The 22563-nt window shown below is 37.2% G+C and overlaps 1 protein-coding gene across 5 annotated transcripts in view; it reads right to left on the bottom strand.

Moving 5' to 3' along the window:
- rbms3 (RNA binding motif single stranded interacting protein 3) overlaps positions 1–22563 on the bottom strand; it is a 298301-nt gene that overhangs the window by 185224 nt on the left and 90514 nt on the right. For all 5 annotated transcript variants that reach the window (XM_004915378.4, XM_004915381.4, XM_004915377.4 and 2 more), the window contains exon 3: positions 4868–4926. In XM_004915378.4, the coding sequence (XP_004915435.2) occupies positions 4868–4926 (59 nt within the window). The remainder of the gene's footprint in view (positions 1–4867; positions 4927–22563) is intronic.

The raw sequence follows: 22563 nt of genomic DNA, 5'->3' as shown, positions 1-22563 counted from the left end.
CAAGGAAGCTACAGCACGTCTGTGGCACTATAACTGTCTGTTCTAGGGTCACTGCTGCAATCTGTTGGTTGAAGCCTCCAGGAAACTGTACAACTTTACCCTATACCTTGTAATGAATGTAAATGCTGTCATCTCCCTGTTTCCTGTTGCTGAATATACATTACATTATCACTTAAGGAAGAGCATAGGATTGTCCTGAAACATTTGATCATATCTTGTATCTCCTGTACACTGCAATAAAATTGAGATAATCCAAAGTGATTTTGCATGCGTTAAATTGCACGCTACTGCAATGCGTTAATTTTAGCTCATGCGTTAATTAGCGGATAAAAATAATACTACCGCATGATTCACACAAACATATGAAGCGTTAAACACGCTAAATATCGCATTAGTCTGTGCGAAGATTAACACCTACTTGGGGCAGGCGGTACTTAAAGAAAATTGTGGTTGGTGAGCTTTTGGCAACACAATATGGACTTTGCAGTGGGATTTATTCAAGTATGTGTTGGCCCTAGAGTGATGCAGCCTCCAGTTTGCAGGGAAATGGTCATTTTCAGAAAAGTATTTTTACGAACGTAATGGTTACGTGCGTTAAATCGCTCATCGCAACTTAAATAACGCAAACAACATTGCGTCTAAATTAACGCAAGTATCCTTTTAGTGAAACCTGTGTTAAGTCGCAAAAAATATGAAGGGAAAATTTTTTTAACAGATGCTATAAGTAGCACTCATTTTAACGCACTGTAGTGAATCAACCTCTATGTGTTTCAGACCTCTAGATCACTAAAGGAGAGCAAACGTGAACATACATTGGACATTGAATGGATAAGGGTACAAATGTCACTTTTTACTTTATTCTGAGGGAAATGTTAACTTCCTTTTCTGTCTCAACTAGACAACCGTCAGGTTTAAATATAGACTCTGATATGTTCTGCTATTATGAATATTTTTTGAATGTAAAGATGCTTCTCTTTTTCTTGTTTATTTACATTCTCTTTGGTTTTATTGCCCCTCCCCTTGTGCCCTATTGGTTAATAAATAAACTAGACTGATTGGTGGGATTAGTGTATAGATTCAGTATACTGAATGTTGTTTGTCCAGCCTATAATTAAGTGCCTATTGCATGAAATGCATAAGGCTGTGTATCCTATATTTGCTAAAAATCAAGTTTACAGTTTTCTATTATGTACGTTCATGGAATATGCCTGCTGTTTCATTCATGGTATAACTGTTTCCCAAGAAATCAGAAAGCCTTTTAGTTTGATTCCCAAACACTATGCCAAATGTTTTTTCTGCTAAGTACTCTCTATGCACCTATATTACTTTTATCTGCAGGATGATTACTGCCAGCTAATATGAGCATGCTCATTGGAGCAGCTCACATGATATTGCCAGGGACACCCTTAAATGTAAAGTATGAGCATTAAAAGGTGTAGAACTGTTCCAAAGGCACATGACACCCTTTTAGTATTGATTACTGGAGAAAGTACATGTTTCCATTTTCTGTTTTACATGTGAAGTATGATTGCCCCTTAGATATGGTACCCCTTAATTATGACAACTTCCTGAATAATTTAATATAGTATTTTTCCTCTTTGGCCTCTTTCCATCAGTAGGTTGTGTTCCAGGGAGCCTGGACCAATAGGCCCAGAAGCATTGACCCTAGAGCAAGTGGAAAGGTATAGTTCAGCAGCACCTCTCAGACACTCTCTTCCCTATAGCAAAGGCCCATCCTTTGACTACCATCTAGCTGGACATTGCCTGATATAAGCCAAAATAGGGTTACACTTAGGGGCACATTTACTAACCCACGAATGGGCCGAATGCGTCCGATTGCATTTTTTTCGCAATGATCGGTATTTTGCGTTTTTTTTCGGAAATTATCGCGACTTTTTCGTTACCAATACGATTTGCGTGAAAAAACTCGAGTTTTTCGTAGCCATTCCGAAAGTTGCGCAAAATCTGGCGATTTTTTCGTAGCGTTAAAACTTGCGCGAAAAGTCGCGATTTTTTCTTAGAGTTAAAACTTGCGCGAAACGTCACGCCTTTTAAGTTTTAACGCTACGAAAAAGGCGCGACTTTTCTCGCAAGTTTTAACGCTACGAAAAAAATCGCCAGATTTTGCGCAACTTTCGGAATGGCTACGAAAAACTTGCGTTTTTTCGCGCAAGTCGTAATGGCTACGAAAAACTCGCGTTTTTTCGCGCAAATCGTATTGGTAACGAAAAAGTCACAATAATTTCCGAAAAGTAGTAAAGGCGCCGAAAAAAATCGCAAAAAATACGAAAAAGCCGCAAAATGTTCGTTTTCCAATCGGAATTTTTCCAATTCGAATTCGTGTCTTAGTAAATTAGCCCCTTAGCTTATATGAAATAGACAGTGGTATTTCAAAACAATGTGATCTTCACTTTTTGTTACTTTTTTTAGATTTTGAATTATTTAAATTGTTAGCTGTGGAATTTAAACTATTATCTGGTAGATTGTGTCCTACTTACACTAAGAAAATGATAGATTTTTAATAGGAAGGTAAGTCATAAAACATATTAATAAAAAATAAAGTTCTCATCTCATTATTAATCTGCTTTTTGGTCATCTGGGGTCCATTACCCCTACAACGAGATAGTAGTTTCAATTTTAGCTTGGAAAAGGACAAATAAATTGAAGAAACTACACAAAATGAAAGCCAAAATGTCTGTTTAAAGGTTAATGTTTAAAGATGAACTGCCCTTGAAATGCACTCCCTGTGGTGCTGGGATCCCAGTGGAAAGATTACAGTTTATTAATCATTTTTTCAATTTTTCAAGTGTTCACAAAAGTTCTCAAGAGTCTCAATATCTAAGTATCTCTAGTTACAAAGGTGCTTCTGTTTCATATTACATATATGCAAGCATGGATTTCAAATCTGTAGCTCTCAATTTAATGATAAATGAGCACTCTGCACAAGGATGCTTTTCAGTGGGAGTTAAACAGATTGAGTGACTTATAATGGGAGACCCCTAAAAGGAATCACCTCTACAGATTAACAAGGGTTAGACTTGCAGCTAAATAGCATTAGCTCCTTAACATAATAAATGTTGCAAGGGTTCGCTGTAGGTCTAGTAACTCATAGGAACCAATCCGTTGCTTGTATTATGAACAGGTCATTAGTAAATGCTACTTGCAGGTTGGATGCATGATTAACCAGACATGGCAAAGCACATGTTGTTTTACCCTTTTGTGCAGTAGGGGAAGTTATGCTTTGCTTGCTACATAATAGGGTGGCAAAGAGAAGCATTGTTATTCTACATGCCATGGTTGGGTTGGCGTGCACCTTATTCATAGGAAGAGAGAAAAGACAGTGAAGCCTGCTGCTACAGACAAAGGAAGCCCTGTGATTTCAGTATGTATTTTAGCAGAAAGTAGCTACAGTTTTTTTTGTGGTACAGGTATGTTAGGCAAGGCAAGTTAGTAAACTCACTTGATTTGACATGGTATTTAGTATTTATTTATTTACATGGTATTTAATAAACTGATAGGGTTATGTTATAAAAGACATTAAGTTTGCCCAGGAGCAGTAACCCACAGCAACCAATCAGCAGGTAGAGTTTACTGGTCACTAGTTAAAAAGCAATCATCTTACTGGTTGCTACATATGGGGGAAAGTGTCACATTCTTACACAGAAACTCTCTATGGACCTTAATGCACCCCCCAGGCTGTGGAAGTGATGACTCATGGATGGTTGCACGCAAAGTCACTTCCGCTGTGTGGGATGTGTAATTTTCGCCTGTCATCATGCTCTGCACCCACATCCCCCAGCTCCACTGTCAGTATGGCAAGATCAGAATTAAGCAATGTAAGAGATGTATCACAGGTTGTGATAAAATTAATGAGGATAATCTTCTCTAAATAAATGTGTTGTTAGAGATCTTTTGAAGGCAGAAAGATTGGGAGAAGGTTGGACAGGTTGGGAGCAAATTCCATAGAAGGGCTGCAGCTCTTGCAATGTCTTGAATGCGAGTGAGGAGGTAATGAGAGAGGAGTTAATAGAATTGTTAACTGTAATTGGGACATTATGGGTGTTGGATGGGGGAAAGAGAACCAATTCTGTGTTAGAGAAGTTTAATTTAAGGTAATGTTGGGACATCTAAGCAGAGACAGCAGACAGGCTGGAAGGGACATGAGTTAGAAGCTCTGGAGTCTTTGCCTTGTTTTTTCCCCACATTTTTTTCCAGCACAAAAAACATACATATTTTTTTCAGCTAAACAAAACACATAGTAACAATCTAATAATGCTACTGGTGTTTTCCCATGTTTTTCCAATGCCAAAAATCAAATAAATAAAATAAATTTGCCACAACACTGTTCTCATCCCTACTTAAAAGACTATGAAATAGGTTAAGATACTTAAAAACATATTATGTATATTCCAGTAAATATACAGTATAAATAGTACAGTATCACCAATGCACAATTCAATGCACACCCAATAATATCATCTTTGATGTATGACTTGTACCATAGGCAGCCAGCTGGCGCACATGCCTTCTCCTCTGCCCTTGGTCCTGAAAGGTCAGCCAAAATGGACATCTCATTTGTTGCTAGCTCTTGGGAGCCTAAAAGGTAGCCAAATAAAGTGCTCACATTCTGCTACCTGCCTATAGTCTGTAAGTGTTTAAACAATAAGGCTAGAAGACAATGCACACAATATTTTACAAAATTGGAAGCAGGGGGCCCTCCTACATGAACCTCATTGGCCAGAAGCCAAGAAATACCAACACGCAGCGAAACATTTTTGTAATCAGCAAAAACTTAATCCTGAACAGATTGCGCTTTCCATTCAAGCTGCATGCCGACAGCGGGGTCAAAGGAAAGCATCTGACATACCTTTGCATTGATTCGTGTTTTTGTCAAGAATTGCCTTTGTCGATACAATTTTTCCATACCTGAAAGAAATGAAGAAGAAAACAACAAAAGCAATTATTCTTTCAGCCTCACTCCTTTCAGTGTAAAATATGCACAGGCCGCATTTGAATTTCAGAATGTGACCAGAATTAATAGACATTCGGAAGAAATGCAAATTTTCATTCTCTGCAGTGGTATATGGTAATTACGGCAGAATATATTCTATATTACAAATATTCTGGTATTAACACTCTATAACAAAGGTTTGCAAAAAAAAAGATTCCACTGTCCATGTCCAATCACAACACTTTGAAAACAAATAGATTGTTCCAGTCTTTCTCAAACTTTGAGCTGTTGCTACCAAAACAAACAAATAAATACTCCTCTTTCACACACCAACAGTTTTGCTGAGAATAGAGGGAAAAAAATAAATAATTAGGGTTCATTTACAAATACTGGCACAGCACAGAATTGCATGCAACATGTGTAACATTGAACATTTTGTGGCACAGCTGCCCAAACCAGACGCTCCCTCCTGCAGGGAGACTATTGTTTCCACCCAACCGTAGTGTGGGCTCTATTAGCCTGCACCTCTGGCAGAGGAAGCAATTTTAGGGTGATAGGTGGCCTTTAAACCACACATTAAACAGTAAGTGATTTAATGAGCTTCTTGATGAACTGGGTCAGCAACCATTACACTGTTTAGTCAACACTTTGAAAACAAGCATAGATCTAATTATCTTGCCCAACTGATGAACATAATTCATTCCGTAAAGTGAGTTTTCTATACCTAAAAAAAAAGCATCAATTTTAATTTAGTAACATAAGTAGTTTTTAATAACACAACTTGGTGTAAGTCTTTGAACCTGTGGATCTGTAGCTGCTACTGAGCTTCAAATGCTAACATGTGTGTGGGTTTGAGCAATAGATCATCAACAATAGAGAAATAATAGCCTTCATTCTTTGGAAACAAAAAAGGTTGATATTCCTTTTTCCATTGTCGAAAAAAACAGCACTTTCTGTTCATTAGGTTTCCAATAACATGCTCTGTAAAGTCAGCATATTGATTTAGTCTTGTCAGGCCACATTCACTTTAGTAATGAGCAGTCAGTGTGGTCACTCAGTATTCTTGTCCACGTTAGAGCTGAACTGAATGTTTTTTTCTAGCTTTTCTCTGCTTTCTTCGCTCCTAAACCCTGTACTTCATTGTGGCTTATTCACTACGAATCTTTTTACACGTGATTTTGAACATCTTAAAGGAAACACATTGTTATCCTAAAGCATGCATAATATATTTATATCATAGCAGACTCATGCCACAGCAAAAAACAAATGAAAGTGCCATGACTTGTTGGCTGACCCAAGTGGCCTAAAGATTCTCTATAAAAAAAAGTAAAATGTGATGTACAGGTATGAGACCCGTTATCCAGAATGCTCAGGACCTGGTTTCTGGATAAGGGGTCTTTTCATAATTCGGATTTCCAACCTTAAGTCTCCTAAAAAAATTATTTAAACGGTAACTAAACCCAATAGGATTGTTTGGGTTCCAATAAGGATTGATTATATATCAAATCTCATATCTCCAGCTTTCCTAAGTCATGGCACTGTTTGCTCCTGGTTGCTCAGCACTTGTGAATCGTAAATGCACCCAAATAAGAATAAAAATTTGCATTACACATTGTAATTTTGTTCATTTTGCTATTGCATTGCATATTTTAATTGTGCATTAGTTTAGCCTGCTATTTTGACAAAGTTTTATTTAAGTTAAAGAAATGCTTTTTACTCCTTAGCACTTATTAACCTTGATGTGACTGATAGAATATCCTTTTGCAACTTCCCCAGAGCTGGATTGTGCCAAGGGGATATTGCATGTACATTGGCCACAGCCCAAAAAATACACAACATCATTAACCTTTCTGCTTCAATCCCAGTCAATGAACACGTAATGAATACTTTTATGTAGGGTATTCCAGGTAAAGTTTTTGTAAATGAAACCATCTCTTACTATTACCTAGAGGCATCTTGCTTATATCAACATCTTCAGAATATTAATATATTTAAATGTATTCTTCCTGCATTATCAGCACTTCTTAACTGGTTTATTGGCAAACTGACAGTAATTCTAAAATACCTGGGAGTGTACCAAGAGTTTGCTTTAACAAACATTCTTTGTGCTAGTGATTGTTCATGCATGGTTCAGTGGAGCTTTTTAATCTTCAGCCATGCTGTATATTTCCCAAATACTCACAACCACACTACCTTTATATTTGCAGCGGTGCTGTAGTCATCTCTTACATTACATTATCCTAGCGGTTTGGTATGTGCATGACTTTTTCGCACTCCAAGTACATTAAAGTCAATGGGTGTCTTTTCTTTTCTTTTTGTCGCTGCAAATTTTTGATGCAGTTTCATGAAAAAAATGTTTCCGATGGATTCAACATGAATCTATGCCTGACACAGATATTTGGTCATCATTATAGGGGACGTTTACCAATTAGAAGGGAGTATGCAAAAAGTGATACAACCCCCATTTGTTTATACTTTGCAGAGGCCACTAGTTGCAATATTTAGAACATGCCCTATTGCAGGGGTTAAGGATTTGGGATTTTTTGGATTTGCACCCCCCAACACCCCCATTTTTTATTCAATGCAAGGCGATGGTGCTGCTTAACCCCTGCAGAAGTTGTCCCTGCATGGGCACTAAGAGGCATGCTCTTGCACCTCTTAGCACTTTTGCACTTCTTCCCAGGGTTTTGGTAAATGATCCCTTATTTCTTCTTATTGCTACCATTGCTCTTTTGGTTATCCTACATTAATATTGTTACTGTTAACCAGGATGAGAAAAATAGCACACACACAAAGCCCTAAATATTCCAACTATTCAACATCTGTGAAAGCCTGACACATCATTTTGTAAAGCCATTAAAATACATTTGCACTTTCTTCTGAGTTCCCTGGCATTGTCTTCCTGAGTATCTTTCTGTAAATCAAACATAGGAAATTCATTTCAGGGAACATGATGTACACATATTTTATTTTATTTTTACCTTAGGAAATATTTTCTATTTCATTGACAGATATTTTTGATAACAATGAGAACAAAAGTTACTTTGGAATAATTTAATTTTGGGAAGAAGATGGAATAATATTTCACAAATAACTGGCTGTGAAACACAAAAATAAGTTTAAATTATTGTTGTTGGAAATAGATGTTTGACAGATTAACACCTTAAAACCCAACAAGCAACCATCTTACAGTGCTGGTTTTTTGGCACAGGCATAGCAATGCCGTGAAGCTACAGTATCATTGTACTTACTTTATGGCACACTCAAGGGTTATTTTTAAACCAACTATCAACCTTGATGTTGGCAAAGAAAAGCAACTTCATTCTACCTATGTTATAGCTAATTGCTTTATTAACTTTGCTTTAGGAACATCGGATGCCATACATAAAATATAATGCATTAACTGTCTTGCGACAATCTTTACTGAGACAGTTTATGATTACCTGGATCTTTGGCCATAAAATATAATAGATGTACAATAGACACTGAACTGAACTGAAATGCAGCAGTGAGAGAAAACGCCCATTGACAAAAAAAGTCACTAAGACAAAAAAGTCGCCAAAAAATGTTGCTGAGACAAAAAAAAGGCACCACAAAGAAACACCAACTGACTTTAATGCATTTGGAATAAGAAAAAAAAGTTGCACATAAAAATTGTATTTAATGCATTTGGAATAAGACTTTAATGCATTTGAAATAAGTAAAAAAGATTGTGCATAAAAACAAGCATGTAGAAAATCACCATGGACTTTATTGCGTCTCGCACATTTTTCAGCAGTTTTGCAAATTTTTGGTGAAGCAAAACGAGACAGATTCACTCATCACTGACAATAACTCCATTATTAAGTTTTGTGTGATATTGCAAAAATAATCATGAATAATCCCAACCGCTCTGTGATTTGCATACTAAAGAAGAATGGCCTATAATTACACAATTGCAGAGAAAAAAAACTTTTATCAGCTTATTGGAATGCTGAAGATACCCAGCCCAATGTCTCTGGCATGTTAGCAAATTTTAGGTGGAGACATTTTTATTTTTTAGAAATTGATAAAAATCATTAGTGCAAAAAAAATTCATGATCGCCGAAAAGTTGATTTTTTTTGCCACGACTTGTTCTTTTATTACATGTGTTGCTATTTTTTTTCCACCCCACAGCAGCACTCAAAAACAACTGAAGTTTGACAAAAAGTAGAAAAAGTATGCACTCCTCAGACACATTTGTTGACAAATCAGCCCAATTCTTGTTGCTAAGGTTAAGATTTCCACATCCAAATGATACAAGTCTGCTGTTGAGTGTTCTCTCAACTGGATTGCACATCATACATATAATAACTAGTCTGCTGTTGTAAAATACATCCTGTGTATATAAAGCTGTGCTTAGAGCAACTTGGGTACCTTGAGGTAATGTAAGCCCCAAGTAAACAATGAAAAGAACTCTATTTTGTTATCATAGCATAGGGTAGTGATAAGCAAATTTTTTCAGCAGGCATGGATTTGCAGAGAATTTCCGCATTTCACCATTGGCAAATTGTTTTGAGAAACTTTAGGGAAAATTGGGCGTGGTCACATCAAAATGTGTGCAGCCACATCAAAATAGGTGGTCACGCACGACAAAATGGTCACACAGCCCCAGCTATTCGTGTATTTTTCACCATTTTGTGAATTTTTTTAGTAGTTTCGCAATTTTTTTTCACCGACACTGGACAGATTCACTCATCACTACATAAGGGGAGAGATGTAGCTTGATATTTGTCCCCCGGGAGCATGGTAGGTTATGGAGACTATACAAAGTCAGTTGTTCTTAAAACCACTTTCAATATAGCTACTTATGTCAAAATGTGCTATACTGCCTGTGTATTGTAGTGCTCTGTGCTGCTCATTCCTTCTGAATCAAGCGCTACTGCACCTATGGATGCTGGAGTACCCATGACCTTTGACCACCTTCTACATAGGGGATAGCTCCAAGTTCCCTTCACACTCAGTGTCAATAGATACAGCACACTTGTGCATAAAGAATCTGGCGCAGGTGTCACTTACAAGCTGAACACTGGAAATGATGCCAGACTGATTTCCGTGCAATTGTGTCAGTTTGTGACAAAATGTGTGCACTGCTGCATTAATTTTGGATGCAATTGTATGAGGTGCAGTGCAAATGCACCTAGCATATTGTCATATTGTCACTTTGCAACCTTAGTGTCACTGACATTCTTGGAAAATGCTGCATTGTGGGAAAAAACACGTAGAATGCGCTTGAAATTGCATTTTAATCAACCCACTTGTGGATGTAAATGATCCCTCATATCAGTACAGAAAAACCATGGCAGCTTATTGTTGGTATCTAAATATTCCCTCAAAGACAATAATATATTTGTGACCGACCGTCACTGTTAATATGGAGTTTAATAATTGCAGTGTACTAAGGGGGTGGGTGAGTATCACCTCTCATGTTATCTCTATTAACTATCTATCTATACATTTTAGCAAAAAAACGGATCCCACCATTTCTGGCAGAGGCTGAATGAGACTGAATTTTCTGCAACAGAAGAAGTGCTGAAGTGTGCGTGTACAGGTCGCGGCCGCTGAGAAACTCACATCAGGTGGCAGCAGCCCCGAGTTTTTAAATTAGAATTTCAGTTTTGCTAGTTTAGAGAGCACAATTGAGCTCTCTGCACTGGTGATGCTGCCCCCCTTTTCCGAAACTTGAAAAGGTAAGCGTCAGGTGTGAGGGGGTGGCATCCAAAACACCACCTCAGGGTGTCTTGAACCCCAGAAACACCCCTGTGTGTGCATGTGTATACGTATAAATATACACACACAAACATAGACATACTTGAATCCACATAGTGAAAAGAATCCATGTAACTGATAAGACTCATTTCCCAACCCCTCTTAGGCTCACAGTGTAATGAAATCCCTCCTACTTTGTTTCATTGTGAAGTGATGGATTCTAGAGCTTAAATTCCCTCTGCTTCCAGAACCTCTCACTTCCAATGGAACAAGGTTAGAGAGGAGTTGTATACTCATAGCCTAAGGCAAGGATCCTCAACCAATGCTCCATGAGCAACTTGTTGCTCACCAACCCCTTCAATGTTGCTCCCAGTGGCCTCAAATTAGGTGCTCACTTTTACATTTCTGGCTTGGAGCCAAGTTTTGCAGGCATGAAGACCATGTGTCATGCCAAACAGAGCCTCCTGTAGTCTTCCAGTCCACATTGGGCTACCAAATAACCAATAACAGCACTTATAGGCCACTCCCTAGAAACGTTTTTCATTCTTACATTGTTCCACAGTTGTTTTTTTATTTAAATGTTGCTCAGGGTAAGAAAAGTTGGGGATCCCTGGCCTAAGGCATGAGGAAAGAAGGCCCTACAGCACAGGCAGACCATCATGGTTTCCTTTCAACCTCTTGTATATCTAATTATCCACCTTTGATAATCCCAACTGAATGAGCTTGTGGCAAAAAGGAGGTATATTTTCCTTTTAAACTTGCTTCTTCTCTTTAGAATCTAATCTCAATTATCTGAAGTATTACATAAACATATACATACCAAGCCACATAAATATTTTTTGTCAGTATCCGCCAAGTTTTTTTTCTATAGCTGAGTTCCAAAAATGATGTTTACAGCATCTGTTTTACTCTGCTAGAGCAGCGATATTGTGGGAGTCACTTGAAAATATTAGGCAATTCAAAGTCACTCTCCAAATGCCTGTAATTTTCCTCCTTCAGCTGGAATCAGACTAACATCTGCAATATTATAGGAAGTATGTAGTGTCCTTCAGCCATAGCTCTTGTCTCACAAAATAGCAATTCAGCCACTCAAAGGTATTCCTAGCTGAAAAAGCCTTCCTGCTTTCTGTAGAGGGATAGTTAATACATCTAAAGATAAGACGATGCTAAATAATGCACAGTATTTGAAGTGTCTGCATTTGAAGAAAGGTGTGTTACTCAAATCTATTTATTATTTTGTAAATGTGCACATGAATTGATGTGCATAGGCAAAAAGTAAGTTTTATATACTATATATATATATATCTACACACACACACAACACAGAGGTGCAAAGCAAACAATATAAAAGCTGCCATCACCAAACACTGCCCCTTAAGAAAGGTTACTCTGTTGGGTACAACTGGCATGGCTCTTGTCTTCTCTTCACTGCTTCTCTCCCTTCTCATGAAGTGATTCTTCCTCCTGGGTACAAGACATAATTTCATCACATTCCCCCTTTCAGTTGCACATTCCCCTCTCAAGTGGCATTCCTGCCAATCCCCCAACAACAAAATAAATAAACAATTCATTTTAATTGAAGGGATTGCATCTGAAAAATGTCAGCAAAAAATTCATCAAAACATGAATTGAATCCTCTTTGAAAATTTTGGTGAAATAACTGCAAACAGGTTGCTTATCTATTATTCAGAGTCATAGTCTGCAGTTATGTAGGTCACTGAATACAATATTGCATGCTTAACTATCAAAAAGTACAGGGAAAACATAATTTAATGCAGGAAAACTACACAATTATTATAATTCATGGTTTTCCTGTAGTAGCTGGCTTTCACCCCAATGAGGGCTTGGTAAGCAGGTATGTGATATTGTTTTCTAAGATTTAAATAACCACAGCTATTAACCAGTTCAGGTCAGTTTAATCAAAACTTATTGTAAATTTAATATCTCAGACCCCTAAAAGAATGACTGGTCTTAACTACTGGGCCCCTTAGCAAGCCATAAGCAATGTTTACATTTGTAATATTCTTTTTCTGTTCCTTTGATCAATACTGATATTGATCAATATGACCTGCAGGTGCACTTTCCTAGGTGATCGATCTGAATTAGATAGAGTCAAAGGGATTCTTTCTGAATCTAATCTGATCAAATTTGTTATCCCACATAATAAAACCTATGGACAAATATAAGAGTATTAAACTGTAGAAAAGTGGGACAAATACAACTTGAAGAAGGTAGAAGAATTGCTTATTAACCACAAACATCCAGGGATGTCCAGGGATTTTCTAAATATTATTTTCCTTAGTGCTTTATTTAAACAAAGAATTTATTTTTCACTGATTTACTTTTCTATAATAATAAGACAGTTCCTCGTGCTTCATGTTAACTAAGCTATCATAAATCCATGTTGATGAAAGTAAAAATCCTATTGGGTGTTTTTTAATGTTTGAATATTTTAATAGACTTAAGGCAGGATGCTTCATGTTTCAGAAAGACCCCTTATTCAGAACAACACAGGTACCAAGCATTCTAAATAATAATGTTCATCCAATGCCTGTACAATTATTGTTATGCAAGCAGCCATGGTACAGCAATATTGAAGCATGTGGTAAATTACAGAGAAAATGGTATAGGCCAACAATAAAATTTACAGCCACAGAAAGAGGTTGTGAGGTGTCTTTGCTTCATCCAGACTTGCTGCTGTTGACAATATTTCATAATTTGAATATGAAATGGATCATTTTTATTTGCACCTTTGGAAGTGTTAATATGCTTGATCATTATTTTCAGTCTTTACTCCTGTATTTTTATCTAGACAAGGACTGCCTTTTTGGATTTGCACAAGGAGTGCTTTTATTATTCTAGGTCAACCAGTTGAAATCAAAAACATGCAGGAAAAACAATAGAAACTGTGCAAAAATAACCTCCTACCATGCATCACCAGATTGGAGGAGGAGGAGAAAACTGCCAGTGAGAGATCTAATAGACTGGAAAAGAAACTGCAGCAACTTCAGTTAATAGCAACAGAGAGAAGAAGAGGCAGCTAAATAGCCCAGCCCAACCAAAACCCAAATGCAGTACATGCAAAGCAGAATGATGCAAGAAAGATTAGAACAGTATCCCAGCCCATGTAACATAACAGATTTGAATGATACCAGACAAACAATAGGATATGCTGGATCAACATCATTAATTTATCATATTCATTCATACACTGAAGTACCAGCTCCAGCTATTGTTTCCTTTCAAACATGTGACATTACCCACACTTCAGTTTCTTCCAAGGCCAAAGAGGTTATCCCAGGTTCTGACGTGCAAGTAATTTTGAGGTGTGCATTAATTTTTTTTGTGTTTTGCTAATTTTTCGCCATTTTGCAAATCTTTTCAAAGTTTACCAAATTTTTCAGCAAAGTGAAACAGGACAGATTCGCTCATCACTAGTTAAGATCATTTTCAGACAGTCATGCAACCACATGTACAAATGCTATCAAAATTTTTCATTTCTTTTTAATGTTTTACTACTATGCAAAATGAAACTACTACAGACTTGTCCGCACAGAATTACAATATGGTTGGTAAGTGCTCTAAAAGCTGTTAAATAATACAGGGAAACATTGTTCTTAAGAATAGGTCAATGGAGGATAACTAGTAATGAGTGTATGCTGCTTTACAATGAGCACTTAAGGCTTACTTAATAAGCACATGCTATCCATACAATTTAAACAGCCTATTACAAAATCTAATTAAGGCTTAGAAAAGCTTTAGCTTTCTTATACTATCATGCTAAATGACATACAATGCAGCTTAGTAGTTAAATTTATCTTAACAAAATGTCTCAGAAGTCCTAGATCACATTGTTTAGGAATTTTAAGAATACAGTCTTTGAGCTAATTCAGGGAGCAATTTAAGCTAATTTATCTAATATTAAATACATACATATACAGTATGTAAACATTCCCATACCCCCAGATAACCCAATATATTGTATATGCAACTAGCATATAACTATAGATTTGATACATGGATGTTTTTCTCAATAGACAACCTCTACCCCATAGGCTCAGCATTGTCTCAATCATCTTTAAAAGAATACTATATCCCCAAAATGAATATTTAACCAACAGATATGTTATATCATGTTAAGTGGCCTATTAAGCAATCTTGCCAAATTGGAATATATATATCAGTAAATATTGGTCCGTTTACATCTTTTCCTTTATACCACCATTTTGGGATGGGCTGTGTGCTCCCTCAGAGATCACCTGACAGGAAATAATGCAGCTTTAATTGTAACAAGAAGAAGTGTGGGAGTAAAAGACAGAATTTTGTCCATCAATTGTCTTATGTGGCCAAACATGTATGTGTGCCTTGGTTTGTTTGCACCAAGAATGGTATGATCCCAGGAGACGGCACTTAATCCTTAAAATTGCAACTTAGGAGTACCCAATAGCACATACTAGTGATGAGCGAATCTGTCCTGTTTGGCCATAAAATTCACGAGACGACAAGAAGATTTGCGAAATGGCAAGAAGATTTGCGAAATGGCAAAAAATTTGCAAGAACGCATTTGGAGTGCAATTCTTTTTTGTCGTCCGCGTCTATTGTGGTCACCCGCTTCTTTTTCGGTCGCCCGTGGTTTATTTGATGCGACCGCGTCCTTTTTTGACACTGCGCTCCCAATTTTGATGCAACCGTGCCCTTTTTTGCCATGCCCACGCCCTTTTTTGACGCACAACTGAATTTTTTACATACGAACAGATTTAGGCAATATATTTTTATAGAGACCTACATTGTTTTCCTTTAAAGGAGACATATTGAATAAATGGGAAAAACCCATAATTTTGTATGAATAATATATGGTGCTGGTTTCACTTTGTGCTAAAAATTAATCCTATCTGTAAAAATGGCCCCTTTATTGGAGCTTCCTATAGATCGTATCAGTTCTCTGTCTTTGTTTGAAATGAAGGGTGGGTGTGTCCTAATGGTCCCTGCCATAAGCACTGTGGGGGGGGGTGAGCCAATCACAGCCTTGCACTCACACAAGCAAAGACAGGCTTCAGCTCCCTATCAGGTCAGCCTAGCTGCTGATTGGTTCCTATCCTACAGTGCAGTGTACTGAGGGCCGCCGGCTTCTCTGCACATACAGAGATTTCAGCCAGCAGGAAGTGGAACTGATGGGCGGGACTACTGGTGTTTTGGAGGAATTTCTCAATAAATCAGTCTGAAACACAACTTTTTTATGCACAATCCTTCTATATCTAGAGGAGTATAATTCCCTGGTACATTCATAATTTTTATAGGATATGTCTCCTTTAATAACACAGTCAAGGGCACACAAAGTCTTTGGCTTATGGCTCATACAAGTTGCTTTGCTAAAGGACACATACTGTGCATACATATTTTCAATAAATAAACTTGTAAATAAAAAAGCAATTTACAGCAGATCCCATAATTAAATTACACCAGATTGTGACAGAAGACTATCTCTGTGCATTCCTTTAGAACCTTGTACCAGTTAACAGCTAAATATCTGCAAAGAAACATTTTCCATTTTTTAGATCTGAGAATAAGTGCACTTGTATCATAGAAAAAGATAGGCATATTTGTTTGATATTAACAGTGTGTTCCAAAAGATCATTTATAAAAATTATTCTTTTTAATAAAAAGAAGTCTTTGCCTGTTCCTTTGTGTTTCTATACGTTTGACATGAATAGGATTTATTGCACCATAAGCCCAAATTGGTACAGTTAAAAAAGTTATTAAAGGTATATTATAACTCATAAATAAATAAGTGTATAAACACTTTGTTCCACAATCTAATATACTCTATTTCTGCTCTTAAATACTCTGATTCTACTTTGTTCTATTTCTCCATATGTTTTCATATAAATAGAAACATAAAGCCATTGGTTACTGCAGTGATCCCCAACCAGTGGCTCAGGGGCAACATGTTGCTCACCAACCCCTTGGATGTTGCTCTCAGTGCCCCCAAACCAGGGAGTTATTTTTAAATTCCTGACTTGGTGGAAAGTTTTGGTAAAAAAAACCCAAGATTTAATACCAAATAAAGCCCCCTGTAAGCTGATAGTGTGCATAGAGGCTACCTAATAGCCAATCTTAGCCCTTATTTGGCCCCTCCATGAACTTTTATGATGCTTGTGTTGCTCTCCAAGTCTTTTTACATTTGACTGTGGCTCACGAGTAAGAAAGGTTGGGGACCCCTGGGTAAATAAGTACTGAAACCTCCCAAAACAGGGTGAAATCTAGACAGAACAAAGAAAAAGGACTGCATGTGACCACCTACTATACTGAGTGCAATATTCACAATATGGTAAGCATAATTGACAGTTTCAGAAATATCAAAATAATGCAGTGAACATTCTAAAGAATAGAAAACATGAGGTTGGTGAAATATTTTCTGGGTGCTGTGGGAAGAGATTAGGCAGATATAGGGTGTAGGGTAGGGTGTGATAAAATTTCCTGATGCAATACAACACAGTCAGCATCACTAATGATGAGCAATCTGTACTTTTTCTACTGCTGAAAAATTCAAAAAAAACTGCATAAAATGTGGCTAGGGCACTACATTTGCTACACCCTTGACTTTTTTGATGTGACCATGGCCAGGACCCATATGACTGCAACTTTTTTTTATGCAGCTGCAACTTTTTCCTCACTCTTGAATTTTTGACACGGTGAATTTTTGCGGTTTTGTGAAAAAAATTGCCAGTACATAGTTACATTGGGCTGAAAAAAGACTAGAGTCCATCAAGCTCAACCCTTCCAAGTAAACCCAGCACACCCAACCTATACTGACCTATCTATATACTCACATCCATAAATTCTATATACCAACATCAATACTAATTGTAGATATTAGTATCACAATAGCCTTGGATACTATGCTTGTCAAGAACTCATCCAGGCCCCTCTTAAAGGCATTAACAGAATCTGCCATTACCACATCACTAGGAAGGGCATTTCACAACCTCACTGCCCTCACCGTGAAAAAACACTTACACTGCTTCAAATGAAAGTTCAGTGTCTCCAATCTAAAGGGGTGACTTCTGGTGTGCTGGTTGTTTTGTTCTTTTTTATGGGAAAAAAGAACACCCCCTATCTGCCTTTAATCCCCTCTAATGTACTTGTACAGAGTAATCATGTCCCTTCGCAAGCGCCTCTTTTCCAGAGAAAACAACCCCAACCTCGACAGTCTAACCTCATAGTTTAAATATTCCATCCCCTTTACCAGTTTAGTTGCACGTCTCTGCACTCTCTCCAGCTCATTAATATCCTTTTTGAGGACTGGAGCCCAAAACTGCACTGCATACTCAAGGTGAGGCCTTACCAGGGAAAATTATGTTTTCATCCCTTGAGTCAATGCCCTTTTTTGCTTTAGTAGCCACCAAATGACATTGCCAGGAATTAGACAACTTTTTATCTACAAAAATCCCCAGATCCTTCTCCATTAAGGATACCCCCAACACACTACCATTTAGTGTAAAACTTGCATTTATATTATTTCTACCAAAGTGCATAACTTTCACTTGTCAACATTGAACTTAATTTTCCAGTTTGCTGCCCAGTTTTCCAATTTAATCAAATAGCTCTGCAAAGTGGCAACATCCTGCATGGAACTTATAATTTTGCACAATTTAGTATCATCAGCATAAATAGTACTCTCTATGCCCACCTCCAGGTCATTTCTGGCGAAATACAGAATTTTGCAGAGTACCCAAGCCTGGCAAAAAAAATTGCTCATCACTAAGCATCACATATTTAACCTTTTAGCAGAGCTGAGCAGAGAAAGTGGAATACTTATGCAGTCTTCACACAGAATATGTAAATTCAGCCACATAAACCCCAGTAAAATAATATACAAAAACCACTCATGCAGCAAAGCAAATTGCACACAAAAAAAAATTAAGTTTGAGCTGTAAATGTAGTGTGATGTTACATTAATTTAAAGAATCCATCAGTGATGGGGAAGAATGACTGTGCATGTTTCTTAGAAATTGCCTGTATTAGATATATATGCTGCTACGTTAGCAGTGAGAGAGAGGAACCTCTCCCTTTGCTCTCCCCTGATCTAAACAATAGGCAGCCTACACTTACATACAAGTAACAGAATACTATACATTTCTTTTACTAGTATTTTATCAGTCATCTTGCTGTTTTCTCTAAAAGTTTTGGGAGAGTGAACATAATAATGGGGTTTAAAAAAGACGTATACAATAAATACCCCCCCATCTAATATATATGAGCCAGTTTCACACTATAGATCCTCCCTGGTCCCTGTCCTTGTTTCAAATGAGGGGTGGGAATGTTCTAACAGTCTAATGGGGGAATGTAATACGGTCGGTAAAGGGAAAAAAAATTGCAATGTGAAAATGTATACCTTTGCGCAAACAAATGTTCCTTTTGAGCAAATTAAATATACTTAACATCTACCTCTGCCTGTCTGTGAGTATCTGATAACCCTGCATTTCATTTGTGTCTTGGACAATAAACATGTATTACAGTTAAACAGCAAGAACCTCTCTGGCATCCATATTTATTACACCTGCACTACACAGCTACAGTGAGTTGTAGTTCATCTTCACCCTCAGCTCCGTTCAGGTCTCTCCCACCAAAGCGAAGGCCCATCCTAAGAAAGGGAGTCGCATGTAACCCATGCTCACCTAATGACTAGCCTGGTTTTAACCCTTTCATAGCCAACCAAGTGTTACATATATATATATTAGTAAGTATAATACGTATAATTAGAACACGAGATCCCTGGGCAAATTTGTTAGGGAACAGTGGAATATAGTCGGTGCCGACAGTGATCTAAGGAGAATTGTCCCTGAACCACCAATGATCTGTTATAGAAGGGGTACCAACCTCAGGGACCTTTTAGTTAAAAGTGACCCGGTAAAATGTTATTCCCGACAACGTGGCACTTGGCTTACAGGGGTGAAACAGGGGTGCTTCCGTTGTCCTAATTGCACCTCATGTCGTTATATGACACCAGGGGATTTGTTTCTGCACCCACATACAGGGAAACGTTACAAAACTAGACATCACATTACCTGTACTACCACCCATGTAATTTATTTAATCACATGTCCCTGTGGGCTCTCATATATGAGTAAGACAGATCAAACACTACGGTTACGGATGGATGGGCACCGTTTGGCTATAAGTACGACCTTCAGGGATGGTACAACCAACAAGCCCGTGGCCAAGCACTTTTTAGATAAAGGGCACAGGTTGCCCATTTTTCATTATATTGCTATTGATCATGTGCCGCCCCTTACAAGGGGTGGCGATCGGGCCAGGCTACTCCTCCAAAGAGAGGTGTTCTGGATTAAAAAGTTAGGTACTTTAGCACCGGCAGGGTTAAATGAACACTGCTCTTTTTTATGCTTTCTATATCAAAGGTGAAGTGGTGCTCTGGTGAATTTGCCATATGAGTTACTGCTTCATGATTAAATAGCCTGTATCATCTTTGTTTCTCTTTTGTATCATTTTTGTTTCATTTTTTGTATTTGTTCTGAGACATGCACTTTCTCTGTCAGTAGAAAAGTATGAACTTGTTTTTAACTTGCTGTATTTCTTGCACTGCATGCTTCCTGATGTATAACAATGGTTTATGATATGTTTCATCCTACATACAGGGTTCATTCTCCTGTCATGTGATCGGGGTGGGAGCGTGGGGTTGGGTGAGTGTTTACAGGTTTTATCTATTTATTTGCTGATTTTGATAAAGGTCTTAGGTGGAGACCGAAACGTTGGCCTGTTTTATCAGTATGAGCAAATAAAAGTAATGTTTTATTTTTAAAAGAATACCCAATTTTTGACTCTTTTTTAGAATATATATACAGGTATAGGACCTGTTATCCAGAATGCTCGGGACCAAGGGTATTCCGGATAAGGGATCTTTCCGTAATTTGGATCTCCATACCTTAAGTCTACTAAAAAATCAATAAAACATTAATTAAACCCAATAGAACTGTTCTGCCCCCAATAAGGATATTTTATATCTTAGTTGGGATCAAATACAAGGTACTGTTTTATTATTACAGAGAAAAAGGAAATCAGTTTTAAAATTCTAAATTATTTGATTAAAATGGAGTCTATGGGAGACAGGCTTTCCGTAATTCGGAGCTTTCTGGATAACGGGTTTCCGGATAAGGGATCCCATACCTGTATGTATATATATATATATTATAGAATTGGGGATCAGGTGACTTTATGTCACATGATTTTAAGGGTTCAGATTCAGTTCGGCCAGGCACTTGGATATGCCAAGAATTAATGAAAAAAATGATGAATGAGCATGGAATTCTTTGAGAAATGCATTATGTGCTTAAAGGTTATTCTCTTATTCCCAAAGTATATTGCTGTTTTTTTCCTTGGAAAGCTGCTTTTAAACAAACATACCACATCTACCCTTTAGTCTGATTATGAATTTGTGGTAAGCCAATGGAATGCAGTTCTACAAACCACTTCCTGATTTCCAAATTCAGTACTATGTTTCTATTATAAAACAGCATTCTATTTACAATGAATCTGACAATGACTCACGGATCTGTATTTTATTAGTAATTTTCAGTTCTCTTACATTCAGTGTTACGTGATTCATGCAAGACCCCTTAAAACAGTCTCTTTGGTTATTGTACAGCTACCTACAAAACAACAGAGCATGCAAAATGATTTGTATATCTAATTTAGTGTGTTTTTTTTAGGAATAATTGCCACTTAAGCTTACACCAGATTTGTGCATGTTGTCTTATTTACGGTTTGGATAGGTCTGAAAGATTATCATTTGAAGACATAATGTACTGTGATAGTTGATTCGATTTCATAATATGTAATGTATTATTCAGTTATTAGACTTAATGGTTAGAAAAAGAACATGGAAATTGAGGCTTGTCAGGCAAAAGAATGGAAATTGAGGCTTGTCAGATTACACTATATTATACTAGCCATCAAAAATTATAATGGTGTTGTTATTATTATTATTATTTCCAGAAACCTGTTATCCAAAAAGCTCTGAATTACAGGAAGGCTGTGTCCCATAGGGTCTATTTTAAGCAAATAATTCTAATTTTTTTAACATGATTTCCTTTTTCTCAGCAATAATAAAACAGTACCTTGTACTTTATGGCAACTAAGCTGCATGAATCCATTTTGGTGGCAAAACAATCCTATTGGGTTTATTTAATGATTAACTGATTTTCAGCAAACCTAAGCATCCAAATTAGGGAAAGATCCTGTATCTGGAAAAACCCCAGGTTCCAAGCAGTCTATTCTATACCTGTATTATTATTATTATTATTATTATTATTTTTCTAAGTGCAAGGTGCCAATGAGTGGTGGGCCAAGGCACGGAAGTGCCCAAGTCAAAGTGCTGTCATTGCCTCCTTGCTCCAGAGTGCTCCTAATGGCACACATGCACTCCTACAGTGAAATATGGAGGGAGGTATAGTGCTGTACAGGAGAGAGACCAGGGCAAGATCCTCCAGGAACTGCAAACCAGGAATAGACAGACAAAAGTGGTATGTACATAGCACCTTAAAGGCTACAAAAACTAAAATTGACTCCCACAAGTACCCATTAATGATCTGGTTTTTTTTAAACTTCAGTTATTTATGGAATAAAATGATAAGTAATTCACGGTATGTCAGTTTAATAATGTGAGATAAATCACAATGTGAGACAGTCTCACAATAAATTACACAAAAACAGATATGTATAACTTTGCATAACTAAAAAAAAATACTTAAAGCTGCTATCATGTAATTACATTGTGCTATCTGGTGTTTCCTATTCAAGGTTAACCGTGTAGCTCTTTGAAACTATACCAAGTATTCGAGAATGATGGCATTGGTCCAGATTATTT

Source organism: Xenopus tropicalis, chromosome 6 (genome assembly GCF_000004195.4).
Source record: "Xenopus tropicalis strain Nigerian chromosome 6, UCB_Xtro_10.0, whole genome shotgun sequence".
NCBI classification, from domain to species: Eukaryota; Metazoa; Chordata; class Amphibia; order Anura; family Pipidae; genus Xenopus; species Xenopus tropicalis.
Note: the sequence above shows the minus strand (reverse complement) of the source record. Positions and strands in the feature narration are given on the sequence as shown.